Source organism: Camelus dromedarius, chromosome 11 (assembly GCF_036321535.1).
Source record: "Camelus dromedarius isolate mCamDro1 chromosome 11, mCamDro1.pat, whole genome shotgun sequence".
In the NCBI taxonomy this organism is placed as follows: Eukaryota; Metazoa; Chordata; class Mammalia; order Artiodactyla; family Camelidae; genus Camelus; species Camelus dromedarius.
Genome location: NC_087446.1, coordinates 63293520 through 63309781, shown reverse-complemented (window position 1 = coordinate 63309781; position 16262 = coordinate 63293520). Strand labels below are relative to the sequence as shown.

At 51.6% G+C, this 16262-nt stretch overlaps 1 protein-coding gene across 3 annotated transcripts; it reads right to left on the bottom strand.

The window, feature by feature from the left end:
* Positions 1 to 4623: 4623 nt before the first annotated feature.
* Positions 4624 to 16187, bottom strand: TAC3 (tachykinin precursor 3). Of its 3 annotated transcripts, none has more exons than XM_064491282.1 (8): positions 16050 to 16187; positions 11282 to 11376; positions 10586 to 10704; positions 8119 to 8227; positions 7957 to 7986; positions 7425 to 7478; positions 6963 to 7037; positions 4624 to 4854 (listed from the first exon to the last, which is right to left on the bottom strand). In XM_064491282.1, the coding sequence occupies exons 3-7, from the start codon at positions 10697 to 10699 to the stop codon at positions 6964 to 6966; spliced, it is 381 nt and encodes a 126-aa protein (XP_064347352.1). In that variant the 5' UTR covers positions 10700 to 10704; positions 11282 to 11376; positions 16050 to 16187; the 3' UTR covers positions 4624 to 4854; position 6963. The 3 variants fall into 3 exon arrangements, with proteins under 3 accessions (XP_064347352.1, XP_010989279.2, XP_064347351.1); XM_010990977.3 differs by having other exon boundaries at positions 11282 to 11373; XM_064491281.1 differs by lacking the exon at positions 16050 to 16187 and having other exon boundaries at positions 11282 to 11788.
* Between the last annotated feature and the right edge of the window lie 75 nt (positions 16188 to 16262).

Sequence of the window (16262 nt, the reverse complement as noted above, 5' to 3'; positions counted from 1 at the left end):
CCATGTAGACAGGAAGTATACATGTGATTAAACCTCCGTTTCTTTTTTTCCTGTCAATCTGTCTTTTATTATTTATTCAGCCCAGAACCTAGAAGGGTAGAGGGAAAATTATTTTTCCTCCCCTGCTTCCCTCTTTCAAGAGCCCCACTGCCCTGCTTCCACCTGGCCTTCTCCTTTAGTGCACCAGTTACCCTCCAAATCTTCCAAACGCTCCTGCCCAAGAATTGTCATCAAACCAAGACCACCTGCCCTGCCTGCCACACCACCACCACCTAAGACATTGGAAGTCCACACATTTCTGGTCCATATGAAGTCCTTGTCATCCCAGCTCTCTCTCCTCCAACACGTAGGAACATCTCAGGCTCTAGGACCCTTCTGTGTCTGTGTCTCCTATCTCATCCTGTCCATTGCCAGATGTTAGAAGGCAGCCAGGCAACAACTCCAACAATTTTTGCAACTTTCTAGCTCCCAAGATTCCCATTAACAATAGCAGCCTTTGTCTGCACTAAATGAGACAAACGAACATGTGCAGCTTAACACACGAGCAGTAACCAAGATATATTACTGCAGCTTGGCCAAGAAAAGTCACTGTGTGTCCCACCAACAATTCCCGTGGAACTTGGGACTGGAAAAAGGACTGAACCAACAGACCTAAAATAATGGTTTCTGAGGACTGGTTCCAAAAAAAATGAAGAAACGCAGCTGCCACCAGCAGTTCCCAGTGTGGAATCTGGGGACAGACCCGAGTGCTGGGGTTTTCTACTCAAATGGGGGAATTATGGTCTGGACCACGGGCTGGGGGCTTGGGTTCTAGATGGAATCGTCTGCTAGCTCAAGCTGACTGCCCCAAACTGGAAAGCCACTTAGATCAGGAGATGACATAAAGAGAGTGGAGCTCAAAACCGAGATGATGTAATAGCCTAAAATGAAAAAGAATATGAAAAGGTAGATATATATATGTGTGTGTGTGTGTATATATATATAACTGAATCACTGTGCTGTGCACCAGAAACTAACACATTGTAAACCAAGCATATTTCAATAAAATATACACACACATATATATATATAAACTGAGAACTTACTCATGGCCCTCAGAAACAGCAAGAAAGACAGAGAACCCAAAAGGGTTTGCAGGGACCATAACTATGTTACTCACTGTCCCTGAAGCCATCAGAAGTCTCCTTCAGTCCTACTGCTGATGCCAACTCTGTTTTAAAAAAAAGAAAATCCAACCGAGTAAATTTGAAGATCTAATTGACTTTACTCAACAATTCAGTAATGGGAGTGTCCCATCTAGCAAGTAGAAAGGAGCTCTGAAGAGCTCTACAAAATAGAGGTGTTTTATACGGAAAAGGGGGCAGGAAAAGGAAGTTTCTAGCAAAGAGTTGTTAAAAAAGAAACAGACCCAAAATAGAGTCACTTATGCTAAGGTCCATGTCATCAAACCAAGACTTGATTGCAGTTTCAGCCTCTCTGAAGAATGTGACTTTTAACCAGTCAATATGGAATTACCTAGCCACCTCATAGACAGCTGCCTCCCCGCAAAGGAAATAACCCGTCCTCCTGTCCATGACTTCCTTGCCCCACTCCCTTTCTGCTCTTAAAAAACCTTTCCTTTTCTGCAGCTGTTTGGAACTCCTTTCTATTTGCTAGGTGGAATGCTGCCTGATTCATGGGTCATTGAATAAAGCCAATGAGAACTTCAAATTTACTCAGCTGAATTTTGTTTTTTAACAGAGTGGATTACTTCAGGCAAGATCACCTTCCTTGTGGTAATTCCGTATTGCCTGGTTAAAGGTCACGTTCCTAGGAGAGGCTGAAACTGCCATTAGGTCAGGCATTAAATCTTGGTTGCTAACATGGGGCTTAGCACAAGTGACTCCATTACGGGCCTATTTCTTTTTTAACACAGCCAATAGACTCCAAACCTCCGGCATGACTCTGAGACATCAGGCTGCAAGACTTGCAGGTGTCTTGGGCCTGTTGAATCTTTCTAACCAACTGCCTTAACCGTCTCTAGAATGTTGATCCCGGTAAATGTACTTCACATGCTAACACCCCTCTAAAGGTGTAGATTAAAGTGTGTAATGTTGATACTTGTGATATTGCGATTTATAATAAGAAATATATATTTGGTCTTTATCCCTGTTTCTAGCACAGACCTCCTAAAAATTTTGGAATTTCCTAAGTAATGAGAGCCATAGAGACGTCTGTTGTTATGTTGATGAATGCCTTGCGGACGCACCTAAAGGTGGGCGGCTGGCTGCTAGGAGGACTTTTGATTAGAGGGTTGAAACATTCAGTCTCAAACCCCTGCCCTCCAGAGAGGGAAGAGGGGGCTAGAGGTTGAATCAATTACCAATGGTTGATGATTTAATCAATCATACCTATGTAATGAAGCTTCCATAAAAACCTAAAAGAAGTGGGTTTGGAGAGCTTGCAGATTGGTGAAACCATAGAGATTCAGTGAGAGGTGAGTGGCGTGCTCAGAGAGGGCATGGACGCGCCGCGACTCTCGCATCCGTTTCCCCATGCATCTCTTCCATCTGGCCTTCCTGTTATATTATATTGTAATAAACTGGTGATCTAGTGAGTGAATGAGTTTCCTGAGTCCCATGAACAACAATAGCAGATTAATGGAACTCAAGGATAGGGCTTTGGGAACCTCCAATTTGTAGTTGGTGGATCAGAAGAACAGTTAATAACCTGGGCTTAAGATAGGCATCTGAAGGGGTTGGGTTTGGGAGTGGGTCTTGTAGGACTGAGCTCTGTGAAATCTGATACTATCTCTGGGTAGATAATATTGGAGCATTGCTTGGTGGTGTGGGAAACCCTCCCCCTCCACATATACTGAATTGGGTCTAGAATCTTTAATACTGAAGTCTTTAAAGTCTATCACCACGCCATCACAATGACACACAGACACAAAGCTAAATGGAGGAGGGCCAGGAATTTAGCCAGGGTCTGTTTTTTCCCTACTTATTTCTTTGGGGGAAGGTAATTAGGTTTATTGATTTTTTTTAAATTGCTTTTTTAATGGAGGTACTGGGGTTTGAACCCAGGACCTCGTGCATGCTAAGCATGCACTCTACCACTGAGCTATACCCTCCCCTCCAGCCAAGGTCTTTTTGAAAGTCCCCTTAGGCATCAGCCTCTTTACAGCAGGAAGAGGAAGCCTGGGATTCCTTCACTCATTCTCCAGGCACAAAAGTTGGAATCTGATTTTAAGTTTGTCTTCATTTTTCCTGGAATCCCCAGTACTGCAATTTTCATCAGTCCCACCAGAGAGCAACCTTTCTGCATAAATGCTCCTACTTGCCACAGCACTTGTGTCATCTCAGCGCACGTGTACTCCCAAGTCTGAGCAGAACCACAGCATGAAGCCTTCATGTCTCAAATACATTCCCCAGACTCTGCAAATTTACCCCAATCTTCAGCCCTCTAGATAGATGATTTTGAAAAGTCAACAAGATGACTCACTGGAAAAAGGCTTGAGAATTTGGGGAGAGAGCATTCTTTGACCTCTAGCAATAAACCTGACACCAGGCATCTGAGGTGAGCCCTTCCTCCTCCCCTTCCCCAACCCTACAGCTGTGGGTCCAAAGTTGCCCCAGTCAGGTTCTGGAAAGAGAGAACTTTCACTGGGGTGAAGGACCTGCAGGAAGTGGCCTCTGGCTCCACAGCCCTGTCTTTACACAGCCTTGGGAGGCTGTGTCAACTTTGTTACCAGGGCGGTTCAGGGGCATGGCCTTGGGAGCCTGAGGATTTCCCAGGCTGTTCCATTAGGGTACAGAAACCCCCTTGGGATCAGTGGGCTGTTGGCACGTCAGATTAATAAAAGACACCCCCACACACTCATTTAACTGCTGTACATACACTAGACAAGCATTACAGGGGCTGGCAACAGTTGCACTACGGAAGAGTCGGAAATAAATGCTTCCCCTTTATAATAACGAAGGTGGCCAGTTAACACTGAAGATATCTGCTCTCCTCTGTCTTGGCCACTGCAGTAACTTTCCTGTCCATGCCCCATCCTAGCAGGACCGAGTGTTGTTTGCTTGTCCACAGCCCTGCTAGGCTGTAAACTCTGTGTATGGATCACAGCCTCATCCCCACAACCTGCTGCAGGACCCGTGCTCAACACTTGGGGGCAGAAAAATGATTCAGTGCTTTAGATGAATCCTCTTCTGAGGCTGGGTCGTCGCACAGCCTTGATCGCCACCTCCTGTCTCTAAATAGAGTTAGATTCAGGGATGGATGTCTCCCAGGCTGGAAATACAGACAAGCCATTCAGAATATCTGGGTTTTTTTCTATATCTGAAGCTGGTTTGTGAAAGCCTCTGAGGAACATCTTCCAAATTCATTTCTTCTTTCAATCACTGAATAAATCTTATGATATTAATTGTATGAAGCAATGAGTAAGGCACTGTTGGGAAAATCAGTATGTGTACAAAATAAAGATACTTCCATTTATATATGATACATGTGTGTATCATATATATGCATGTGTGTGATGTAGCTGGAAGAGTCAAGGAAGAGAAAAACTCACCCACCAACCAAATAGTCACTCTAGGTCATAGTACATAAAAATCCTTTATTGTTGAGGAGTAGAGAGAGATGTCATATTTTTAGGACACTACAGAAACTTCAGAGGATCTATAGCCAACACCTGCAGGAACTGGGGATGCTCACTAGACAGTTTCTACAGCCGATGGGGTAGGGGGACGGGGAAGGAGTCGAAGCACTAGAGTGTTACAAGGATGGGGAAGAGAAGGGAGCACATGCGCCTGGGGATGAGGACAGGGCGACAGGTGTCTTCACGATGCAGCCCAGGGGTCCAGAAGTGGAGTGCTGAGGACCCAGAAAATGAAATCACGTCTCTGTCCTGTAAAATTCCCACCAACCACCCACTGGGGAAGCAGGGACAGAGGGAGGGGCATCTGTGAAGGAGAAGTAGAGAGAATGGAAGTCTTAACCCTCAGCTATCTCTGCAGCCTTTGGACTAGAAGACTGAACTCTCCTCGCCACAGGTGCTTGCCCCTTCCCAGCTGCCGTGTTTATCATGACACTTACAAACACCGTGGGCATGCCCTGTGGGGCCCAGGCAGCAAGTTGCAGTGGCAAAGTTCCTATATTCCTGGCGTCCCTGTGAGCCAAGCATACACACAACCCCCTCCAATGCTCCCAGGTGTCAGTGGTCCCCCAGCCTCACCTAGTCCCTCTTCCTCTTTCCAGAAACCTCCCAGAGGAAGGACAGGCAGGGATCACTTCCTTTTTCAGGAGTTTCACATGAATGAAATAAGATGGCACAGTGATCTTTGTTGATCTATTTCATCTAATCTTATTTAAGTGCCAGCCCCAGGGGCCTTGTGTCTATTCTTCCAGGCACCAAATGGGTTGAGAATGCTCTGTTAGTGGTGAGATTATGAAGGCTGCAATTATGGGCCTGGTCCCTCTGAAAGAGCCTAGATCCACCGGAAAGCATTAAAAGTAGATTTCCGCAATGCTCTTGTTTCTGCCATTTGTATAAAATACTATGGCAAAATTGCACTGTAATTATCTTTATGGCTGATGCATAACGTTGGGGAGAGCATGTCATCCAGATATGGCTGCCTATATAATTATCTGGCCATCGGCAGGACTGAAATAACAATCTGATGAGAGCAAAATGATACAGAAAGTACCATGTAATCAGCGAGTTACGGTTATTATGGCTCTTTGTGCCCTCTCACCCAGCGCTGAATGGGGGGCCAGACCTAGTCTCTGGGCCCCCGGATCAGGCACAGGCAGTTTCATCGAGAGCCAGCTCCCGGTCCTTGAGTCTCCTTTGAGACCAATGAGTGTGAGTAACAGGGTCTCAGGGAGGGGGCAGGAGACTCTGGGATGACTGAGGCTCCCTGATCCCTCTCCTTTTCTCCCCCAACACCTTCTTTCTTTGGAAGCTGGTGCAAAGAAAGCCACCAGTTGAACTGCTATTGCTGTGTGTGGGAAGATGGTGTCGAGGCGGAAATTTCCATGTTTTGACAAGACACTTCCCTGGGGACTCTCACATTGGCATACCAAGTAAGAGAGCTGTCAGCCCATTCTGGCCCAGGGTCCAGCCCAGGAAGCTCCAGGCAGACAGACCAGAGCCCCCAAGGTCAGCCCCCGGCCGTTCCCCACACCTCCCAGACTGCAGCAATCCTATTAAGGCCAACACACAGCGCTGCATGCTGGGCACTATTCAGAACACTTTACCTACACTCAAAAACACAACCCCACAAGATAATCATATCACCCCCATTTTTCAGATAAGGAAATTGAGGCACAGAAAGGTTGTGTAACCTGGCTAAGGGGACTCAGCTGGTGAGTGGCAGATCCAGGATTTGAACAGAGGCCATGCTCTCACCCATTATGCTGCATAGAGCAATTAAGATATGGTTTCCAGCTATGCCCCCTTAGATTTCAGAGTTCCTTGCATTTCTTCCTAAATCACCCTTGCAAAGAACTACACACTAGACCCAGTAACCTGAGATTCTGAGTGATCTGAATGTTTTCAGCCTGACTGGGAAGCAAAATGCTTCACCTGTGGATGAGACACGGTATCTGTAATTATCAGATGATGATCTCTCCCTCTTTTGCATGGATCACAAGAGTATGGAGTTCAAACAACAAAAGGTGCCCAGCAGAGAAGCCCAGGGGAAACCCCTCCCTTCCCATTTCCCAGCACTCCCTCCTTCTGCTCAAGAGGAAGCCGGAGTCCATGAGACAGGGGAGAGGGATGAGAAAGAGATGTGTGTGCGTGCGTGCGCGCTCTCAGACAAGCACACGCCTCTAAGTGTCGGGCACTGGTAGTGTATTTAGGGCATTAATTACGAGCATTAATGCCTATAGCATCAGAGGAAATGCTCCTCTGGCAATCTCCCCCCACCATCCCCCCCAACACCGTCCCTATCTTCTCCCTGACCAACAGTTCATACCTCATTCCGCACTGGGGGGATACTTGAAGGTGCCAAAGCTGGGGACATTCTCTTGGTTCACATCAATGGGAGTGTCTGGGTGAAGTAAATGGTGTAGTTAGGAGGGATTTTTCTGAATATGGCCTTCACCCTGACCCAACAGCAAAGGGCTGCTATGCAGGACGGCTTTGGAAGACAGAGTCGGGAAGAAGAGGAATGCTCTGGTTTCGAGATGGAGAGGAAGCAGAGCCTCCCCGCCCCTTCCCAGCTGCAGCAGGACCATCATATAAAGGTCTCCCTACTCTGCTCCCAGGAAGAGCTGGACTGTGGGTCCGAGCTGACTGGGTAGAAGGGGCCAAGGAACCTTCACTGTGGCTAAGAAAAATCCTGTCTTTCCCTCTGGTGACAAACATGAGGCAGCTGACTGCTGCCTTATCTCTGCCAGTGCCCTGACCCTTCCCCTGCTCTGCCGCACGCGCCTACCTGGCTGGACGTTCCTCTTGCCCATCAGTCCCACAAAGAAGTCGTGCATGTCACCTGCAGAAATAGGGCCAGCACTGTCAACAGCGATGTTCCGGGGCCGATACATTTCCCCAGGCATGTGTCAAGACGTCTGCATTGGATTCTGGTCTCTGTTTCTTTATCTCATCACAGCTTCACTCCCCACAGTTAGCAGGCTATCCCCTAAGCGCAGCCTCTTCACCTATCTCTCCCTCACCCACATTTCAAGAATTCTCTAAAATTCTCTCAACCAGCAGGTGCCTGGCTTAGAATCATCACAGCCACCAAGAGGTCCTCTTGCTTCCCGATAACCTGCCAGCGGAGGGAGACCCCACCGCGCCCCTCACACCTGCTTCCTCCCAGCTCCCAGTGGCCTCTTGCGGTGAGGGAAGGCTGGCTGAGCAGCTGCAGCGAGCATGCTGTGTGGGCCAGCCGAAATAGTCTCTGGGCGCCCTGCCTGAGGAGCTCTGGGCAAGCAGTCAGCAGAGACGGGGAGGGAGAAGAGGCTACTCACGTTTCTGGGGAAGTGGTGATTCCTTAGGACCTGTGAAAGCAAGAACAAGCAATTGTTCCCTAAGCCATCTCCAGCCTCCTCCCCACCCAAAAGGGTCTCCCCATCCTATTTAATCTTCAGAACCCTGCCCCACACGCCCCCCTCCCTGGGGCTGCTTCCTACCCGTGCCAGCCCGGCTCAGCACTCCAAGCAATCCGTTCAGGGAGACTAAGCGGCTGTCAGCGAGTCTCCGGAGCAAGGACGGGGGCAGCTGGTGCAGGCTTGCGTCCTTCTAGGGGAGAGAGGCCAAGAGGGCTGAGGGGAGGCTCACACCCAGTCCACTGACTCTTTCCCCACAAGAAGCAGCCTCTCCTTGAGCCCACCACAGCTAAAGCTGACATCCTGTTTCTTTCAGTGTTTCCTTGGGTTTACACTAGAAGAGAAGTGGGCTCTCAAGTGTGGTCCATGGACCAGCAGCATCCACGCTGGGAGCTTGTTAGAAATACATGATCTCAGTCCTCCCCCAGACCCACCGAGACAAAATCTGCATCTTAACCAGGCCCCCAGGTGATCCATATGCGTAGCAAGTTTTGAGAAGCACTGGAAAAGGGAGAACATTGGGCGCCCCAATTGTCCCAGTTTGCCCAGGTATGGGGAGCTTGCAGTGCTCAAGCCGGGATGGCTCCGGGAAAACCGGGGTGCTGGTCATGCTATCTCCCAAGCTCAGAGGGTCCCTTGGGGCCCTCTCCCAGCTCCTGCCACGTCTCAGTGAGAAGGCCCCTGGTTCTTTTCTCCCTGGTACATCAGGAAGTGGTTTGACCAAGGATGTGGTTGCCCCATTAAGTAAGTGAGCCATGAATTCCTCCACTCACATGAAGGCTCATTAGCCAGAGCAAGTGTCCTTCGGTCTGTGCTCCACGACTGAGTCACATACCTGGGGACAGGTAGGGGGCAAGCACACCGGCAATCCTGAAATCCCCCACTCTGCACTGTGTCTCTGGTTGTTCCTCTCCCTGCACTTCCCATCGCTTCTTGCTCGCTCGTCTCCATCAGCTTCTGCCTCTGGTTTTCTCTCCATCTCCCCTGTCTCCCCTGGATTTAGAATTTCAGGGAGGCAGCATGCTCATCAGAATGAAACTTCTTCTCCTCCACAACTGAACCCCATTCTAGACCTGCTGCCAAGCAGGGGCTCTTAATCATCTTGATTTTTTTAGCAACGTGGGCACAGACCACACACCCAGTTATTTGCGGCTGCAGAGAGACAATGACAGTGATCACGCTGGGAGGTTTTCACCTTGAATCTCAGCGGTGCCTCTCTCTCCAGAGCCCTGGGGCCCTTGGTCTGCTGAGCACACACAGGTGCACATTTATACAGGACTCACCCCAACACATGCCAACCTGGCTGCCCTCGTACGTACATCCAACCCTCGTCTCATCCCAACTGCCCTCATCCTCACGGACCTGCAGCAAGAAAGGGCAGGACAGCAATCTCTCTTTTTAACTGACCACGAGGAACAAGGTCTTGAGGCAAGTTTGTCTCAGAGGAAGAGACCCAGATATTCCGACTATCTCCAGCTGGAACCTTGGGCTCTGAACACAGTGTCCAGCCCACGCTTGGCACACTTTGTGTGGTTTTTGAACTGGTCCTGGTCTTTTGGACCTGGTGCAACTGCTGCTACCCGCAACGCTGCCAGCCTCTCGTGCCCTGGGACACCCCACAAGCTGGACAAAGGCTGGTGACCTCTCTCCTTGCCCAGCACACAGCTTCCCACGCAGCCACTCCCACAAATTGTTCAAGTACTCTGCCTGTGCACCTCCTGTGATGAGATGCTGAACGATTTGAGCTGGAGAGGCAGACTTCACACACTGAATTTGTAATAAGTTCCACCTGTAATCATCTTAAAAGCATTTGTAGCGATGTAATTGCTGTCATTTCAAAACCTTGAAAAGACTTCCTCCCTGCTCTCCCCTGGTACCCCTACCCTGACAACTCCTATTCTTTTTCTTAGAGGAACTTTGGAAATTGGGGCCTGTTTTGTGTTTTTTCCCTATCCTGACTAAGCAGAGGCCAGAGGAGGACACGGGAGAGGAGAGAAGAAGGGGCTGGGATCTTGGGAGCACCTGAGGTTATTGGGGGTGGATGAGCAGGGGATGAGGAAATTATTTTAATTTTAAAAACAAAATAATATACATAACCGATAGGTAAAACAGCACACAAGTGACCATTTGGGAGAGAAATTCTGACTGTTTCATGCCATCCGGGGAGCGGGGAGGATCTGTCCCCCCTGCAAAGGGACAGAACCTGGGCTGGACCGTAGAGAACCTGAGACCACGCCAGCCTGTCCCTCACAGTACCATCCAGTCACCGAGTCACCAGACAATCAATTGACCAAACGACCTATTAGTAGGTCCCGTACAAGGTGTTAAAGACACACAGAGGGACAGAGACACTGACAAACAAACCTGGAGACAGTGAGAACACGAGGCCACCAGAGAGGCAGGGTAATCCAACCCTCCGATGGATAATACAGGTGACTCCTGTCGGCCCGCCCCCTCTTCCTCCCTACAGCTGTGGGACAGGCAGAGTGCGGCTCCCACGGTGGTGCCCAGTACTCTGCCAGGGCGGGCACAGCTGGAGGGGGTGCCTTACCTTGCTGTGGCCCCCACCGGGCACCACCTGCTCCTGGGACTCCTCACAGACAGCCCCAAAACTCCAAGCCAAGCTGAGGGCCAGGATGACTGCAAACAGCAGGGTGCTCCGCATGGTGCCTAGGAGGGCAGAGGGACAGGACAGGGAAGGCGGGGAAGAGAAGAACACAACACAGGGGCAAACGCAGGGGACATTCACGACCAGCAGCCTGGCTTGACCCTGCTTCCCCAGCCCCCAGCTCTTCCATCCAAGCTGTGGTCTGGGAGAGTCTCTGAGCAGGAGGGGCTCAGTTCCCCTGCCCCCCATCACGTGTTTCCCCAGGACATGCACCTGGCAATGAGCGATGGTGCGGTGGTGCGGGAGCCCTCGGCTCCCAGGGAAGACGATAGATTTAGAGGGCGTGCATGGGTCTGTTTCCTTAGTCGGCTTGAGGAGGGAGACTTGATGCTGTTTTCCAGTCCTAGGTAACCCCAAGACTTGGGCAAAAACTTTCTAATATTGGAAGAATCGGTCTGTACCCACAGGTTCCAAACATTACTCCAACCCCTATCCACTCTTTCTGCTCACCTTCCCAGTGCCTTGCTCCCCGATCAAAGGCTGCCACCTTTATCCCTCCCTCCTTTATTCCCTCCTGACTCTGCCCCTGTCCTTTGGTGCCAGCTCCAGTCCATCCAGCATGCTCCCGCCCGTGCCTACCTGTGGAGCAGCTCTGAGCCCAGGGCAGATGGTCTAGCAGGATCGGGGAGCCGGCCCGGGGCACTGCCCGCTCCCCGCACACGCTGCTGGTGCTGCTGTGAAGAGAGAAACAGGGAGTGGAGGGGCTCTGGAAATGTGGCAGCCACTCCGGCCCAGCTCCCTGATAAAGGCTCTGGGAGGGTCTGGGGGAGCCGGGGGAGGGGCTGAGACTCACCAATCCCAGGGTGGCTGGAAGGGAGGAGGAGGCTGGTGGGGGGAATGGGGATATGGGCTGCAGCCACACACACACACACACACACACACATGCATGCACAACACATACACACACACACACACACACACACACACACCCCCCACAAACCCAGCCAGCACTGAGCCGGGGCTATCCAGCAGCCCACTTTCAAATAGCCCCTGAACTGGGCACGCTAAGCAGTGATGTTGCATATGGTTTGTCACAAAATTGCCATGCCAGAGCTAACTCCCTGGGGTTTTTCTCCTCCTTGTCCACCCACCAGCCCCTTGCTTTAAACCTCCAACCTCAACTGCCAGGCCAAAACAATTTCTGGCAGGTGTTTCTCTAGCCCTCCCACCAGCAGGACAACCAAGCTCAGGTCCCTGAGGATCGGGAGGAGAGGCTGGCATCCCCTCCAGTGCTCAGTTCTCCCTCTGCCCTCCTCCCAGCTGCAGCTGACCCACCCCATTGGTCCTCAGACCAGTGGAGGGTCAGCACTTCTCCCCGCAAGTGAATGCAGAAACCTCCAGCGTCTGCCTCCTTCCACCGTCACCCTAGCGCTAATGCCTCCCCCTTGGCCTCCCACGCCACTTCTTGACCTCTGACTCAGCCTAACTTAGTTGCTTCCCTCCAGGGTTCTAACTTCTGTCCTGCCTGCTGACAGCTCTGCAAGGAGGAACAGAACACAACCCTGAGCTGTCCCCCTACCCTCGCCGCCCCCGCTCCAGCACTGGTCTCTTCATTGCTTCTTTCTCTCCTCATAGTTACATTCTTCCCGCTCTAATCTGTCTCCCTGCAGCTCGGGCGTCTTCTCCCCTGAACTTGCAAGCCTCCGGTTCACGCCCCGCAGTGCAGGGGGCTTACTCTACCCACTTCACACCTAACGCAGAGCCCCAGGGGAGAGTCAGAGTCAGAGTCAGGATCGGGATCCGAGCAGACCCAGAAAGAAAAAACGCTGCTGTAAGAGACCGGGGGAGGCAGAGTGAAAGCCTGCCTTAGAGCAGTCGCCACTCGCTATGATGGGTGCGGGGTTTGAACATTTGCAGGGCGCGTCAGCAGAGAGCTATGCAGTTGATTTTCATCACGACCGCCGTGTGAGTAGGAAATATTCCCATTTTCAGATGAGGGAACTGAGGCTCAAAAAGTACAGTCACATGCTCCGGGACATACAGCTACTGGAGAACCAATTCAAATTCAGGATTTTCTCACTCCAAACCTCCCCTCCATTTTACTGCACTGGTCTGAACTTTGACCAGTAAGGGAACAGTTAAGTCTCCCAGAAGGGGTGGGGGTCCACCTCTTGAACAGACCTGGAGATTTGGGACCTTGTGCTCTTCTGCATCTTGGGGTTGGGAAGAGAATCAAAGCTCTGTTGCATATTTACTATGAAGACTCCTGCTCACTGGTGCCTTCCCCAGCCACCCTATTTTAAATTACTACCACTGCATCCTCCGTACCCTCTCCTGCTTCTTTTCTTCATGCAGTTATTACATCAAACACATCAAAGTTTTACTTACAGTCTGTCTACCCCACCCCTTCCAGAATGTCAGCATCACAAGGGCAAGGACTTTCATCCGTCTGTGACTGGATTCCTAGCTCTATAGTATTTGGCGTAAAATAGATGCTCAGTAAAAATTTATTCATAAAACAAAAAGGGAAGCCTGAGTGCAGCTTCCTGCATTCCAGCCCACAGTGTGGCTCCTCCATAGATCCTCTCCGGCGGTGCCAGGGTCCTGAAATGTTTGTCTCCCCCCTCCCACAACCCCACCCACCCCGGGACAAGTCACTCTGGCTGCACAGGGCCCCACGTTCACCCCAGAGGGCGGCAGCTAGGTCTCAAGGCCACTTTATTATGTGAGGGGCTAATGGGGCCCCATTACCCAGCTAATTGCAGGGATGTGTGGGGCGACCATGGCCCAGGGCCCAGCATTGGGAGCCTTTGGGAGGATGAAGGGTAGAAGCTGAAGGCTGTTTACATGTAAATGGCACAACTGGCTCACACCTTTGAGAAGCTCAGGTGCTGTTCCTAATTGGGCCTAACCATCTCCCACCTCCCCGCCTCCCCTAACAATCTGGAAAAGGAGGTCCAAGCTGGGCAGGCTGGAGTTGGGGGTGCAGGAGGAGGAACGTGTTAGACTGAGGGCTAGGGACTAAAGCCTCCCGGGTCCCATCTCTGCGTCAGCCTCCCTCCCCACACCAACCCATCCACCCATCCACCCCTGCCCCCAAGTCCTGGCACCAGGGAAGCAAGGCTTCAGCAAAGGTCCACCATGAATAATGTCCTTTGATGTTGAGGCATCTCACGGAGGATGGCAGGAGCCAAGGATGGGGGGAGCAAGGGATTGGCAGAGAGAATTGATCACCCCTTGATCTTTGGGATTAGCAAAGACTTGAAAGAGCTGATGCTAAGCTAAATCCGAAAGGCGATGAAGGAGGGAGGCTTCAGAGGGCTGGGGCAGCCTGGGCCTCACCTTGCCACAAATCATATGCAAATGGCATGTAAAGGGGGTGTTGCAGCTGCAAAGAACCTGGGTGTTTTTCCCTTTGAACACTTCCTCTTTATTTGGGCCACATCTCAGGCCCTAACTGTCACTAGCCTAGAGGAGCAGGGTCCCTGGCAGACCCTTCCTCTGGAGCTCCCCCTCTTTTTTGCTGGGGCAGGTTGGAGGTGAGGCCAGGAAAGGACTTGCTGAGATGAGACCATTTAGTCAGCTGCCACTGGGGTCAAGATGCAGGCTGACCCAGCACTTGCTTGTGAACACAAGATGGCCTGCATATGTCCACCATGTGCACAGCTTGAGTGCAATATGTGGACCCTCTCAACATCCTGGAGGGGTGCTGAGGGAGCGGCCAGGGCCACATGTGACACTCGAGGAAGATACCAGTGAAGAATGGAAGGATGACAGCTTCTGGTCCTCCTGAGCCCCGCGGCCAGCACACAGCTTGGAGACAACCCACAGCATGAGAAACAGAGCCTGTGGAAGAAACGGGCCAAGCCAGGAGGGTTGAGCTAGAGCTCGTTTGTGCTGAGAGATGCTATAATGGCCCCTCAGGGGGTCTAAGGGAATGCAGGATGGCTTGTGGCCCTCAGAGACTCAATCTAGACTTTGAGAGAGCTGGACTGGCAGGGCGATGGGGACAGTGCAGCAGAACCTCAGCTTCTCCCACTGTCATGGAGTCAACTCAAGCCCTGTAACACAGGTGGGGAAACTGAGCCCCTGTAGGTTTCAGGGGATGAAAACACATACTCCTAAGTTCCAGAAGAGACAGGAAAGCAGAGGAGGAAGGGAGAGATGGGAGCCTAAAGAAGAGAGGACCCCCCCCAACCTTCCCCAACCTAGCATCCATCCACATGACTGTGAGGGGAGGACAGAAGGGAGACCAGGGACCCCAGCCTGTGCCCCTTCAGCCCCCAGCCCAGAGAGCTGACAGTGCCTTCAGCCCTGCTGGAAAAGGAAAAGCAGGGTAGGGAGCAGCAGCTGCATATTCTCCTGAAATTGCTTCTGAAAATGACCAGACACTTCATTGGGAAAGTGACGACAATTTGGGCCCTGGGAGCAGGAGACGAGGCGGAGAGCGGGGGCGGTCAGGCTCTGGTCACCCCCCTCTCGGCCTGATTCTGAGAAGTCAAGGATGGGGGGAGCTGCTGGGGATGGGAGGAGGGTGGCCGGAGCCTGTCTACCCCCAACTCAGGACACAGACAGCCCTAGCCCCTCGCCTGCTGGCAAGAGATGCCTCCCTGGGTCCTAGCTCAGCTCAGAGCCGGGTGTGCCAGAACACGGGGCTGCTTGTGCTCCGAGAGCAACATTAATCTGCAGGCAAGACGAGGAGTTAATCAGGTCTCCCGCCAGCACGATTACCTGGGGCGTGAGCTGCCTGCCGATGGAAGCCGATAGAAGGTGGATAGAAGGACCCCAGCCTCAAAGGCACATGAGCTCAGTGGAGACAGGGAAGAAGCAGGGAAGGTAGAGATGGTGGAAGGAGGCAGAGCCATCCAGACAGAAACAAAGGCAGCCATTTGTCCGCTCTCTCAGAGCACAGATCAACATTTTACTGCAAACATAGGAGCTGCCTGTTCCCTAAAGGTAGAGACAGTAGGAGAGGCTGAGACAAGACAGAATCTATGAGGTAACAGATATGAAGGAAGTGGGAGGATATTTAAAGCATTATACAAAATATTACATATTAACATTAGTCAGAGCACACAGAAACGGGAACGAGATGGTGTGAGACAGTTGGAAACCAAGAAAGGAACAATGATGATGACACAGGGAAAATAAATGAAGACAAGAGGGAAGAGGTCAGTCACAGGGATGGGGGAGTCGGGGTAGAGGACCCCCGCCACCACCGTCAAGTGCCACCAGCTGCAGGCCCCAGCTGTGATTAGCAAGATAACAGTTGGCAGCAGCCTAGCATCTCTGGGGCACAGAAAGGAAGGGGTGCCACGGGGCAGGTGTGATGACGCCCAGTGCTGAGGCGGGGGTGGCGGGGGCTGTGGAGCTCCCAGCGCAGGGGACCCTGCATTCCCCAGCTCACCTCAGCTCACAGGAGCCCTCCAGCCTTAGGCATCTTTTCAGGCTAAATCTCCAAAGGATCCCAGTTCCTGCCAAGACCGGGATCCTCACTTCTTCCCTCCAGGGACACACTTAATGAATCAGCCCATTGGCCACCTGCGACCTGAGCCCCATCCCCGAATGCCCCGCCCCCACCCCAGTCTCTCCAACACCATCCCCCCCACCCAGCCAGAGC

Excerpts from the sequence above, each read along its gene's own strand:
- TAC3 (XM_064491282.1), bottom strand. The coding sequence starts at position 10,699 with ATGCGGAGCACCCTGCTGTTTGCAGTCATCCTGGCCCTCAGCTTGGCT. Across the intron at positions 8,228-10,585 it reads CCGGTGGGGGCCACAGCAAG|AAGGACGCAAGCCTGCACCA; the intron begins GTAAGGCACCCC and ends TCTCTCCCCTAG. Across the intron at positions 7,038-7,424 it reads CAAGAGGAACGTCCAGCCAG|ACACTCCCATTGATGTGAAC; the intron begins GTAGGCGCGTGC and ends TACTTCACCCAG.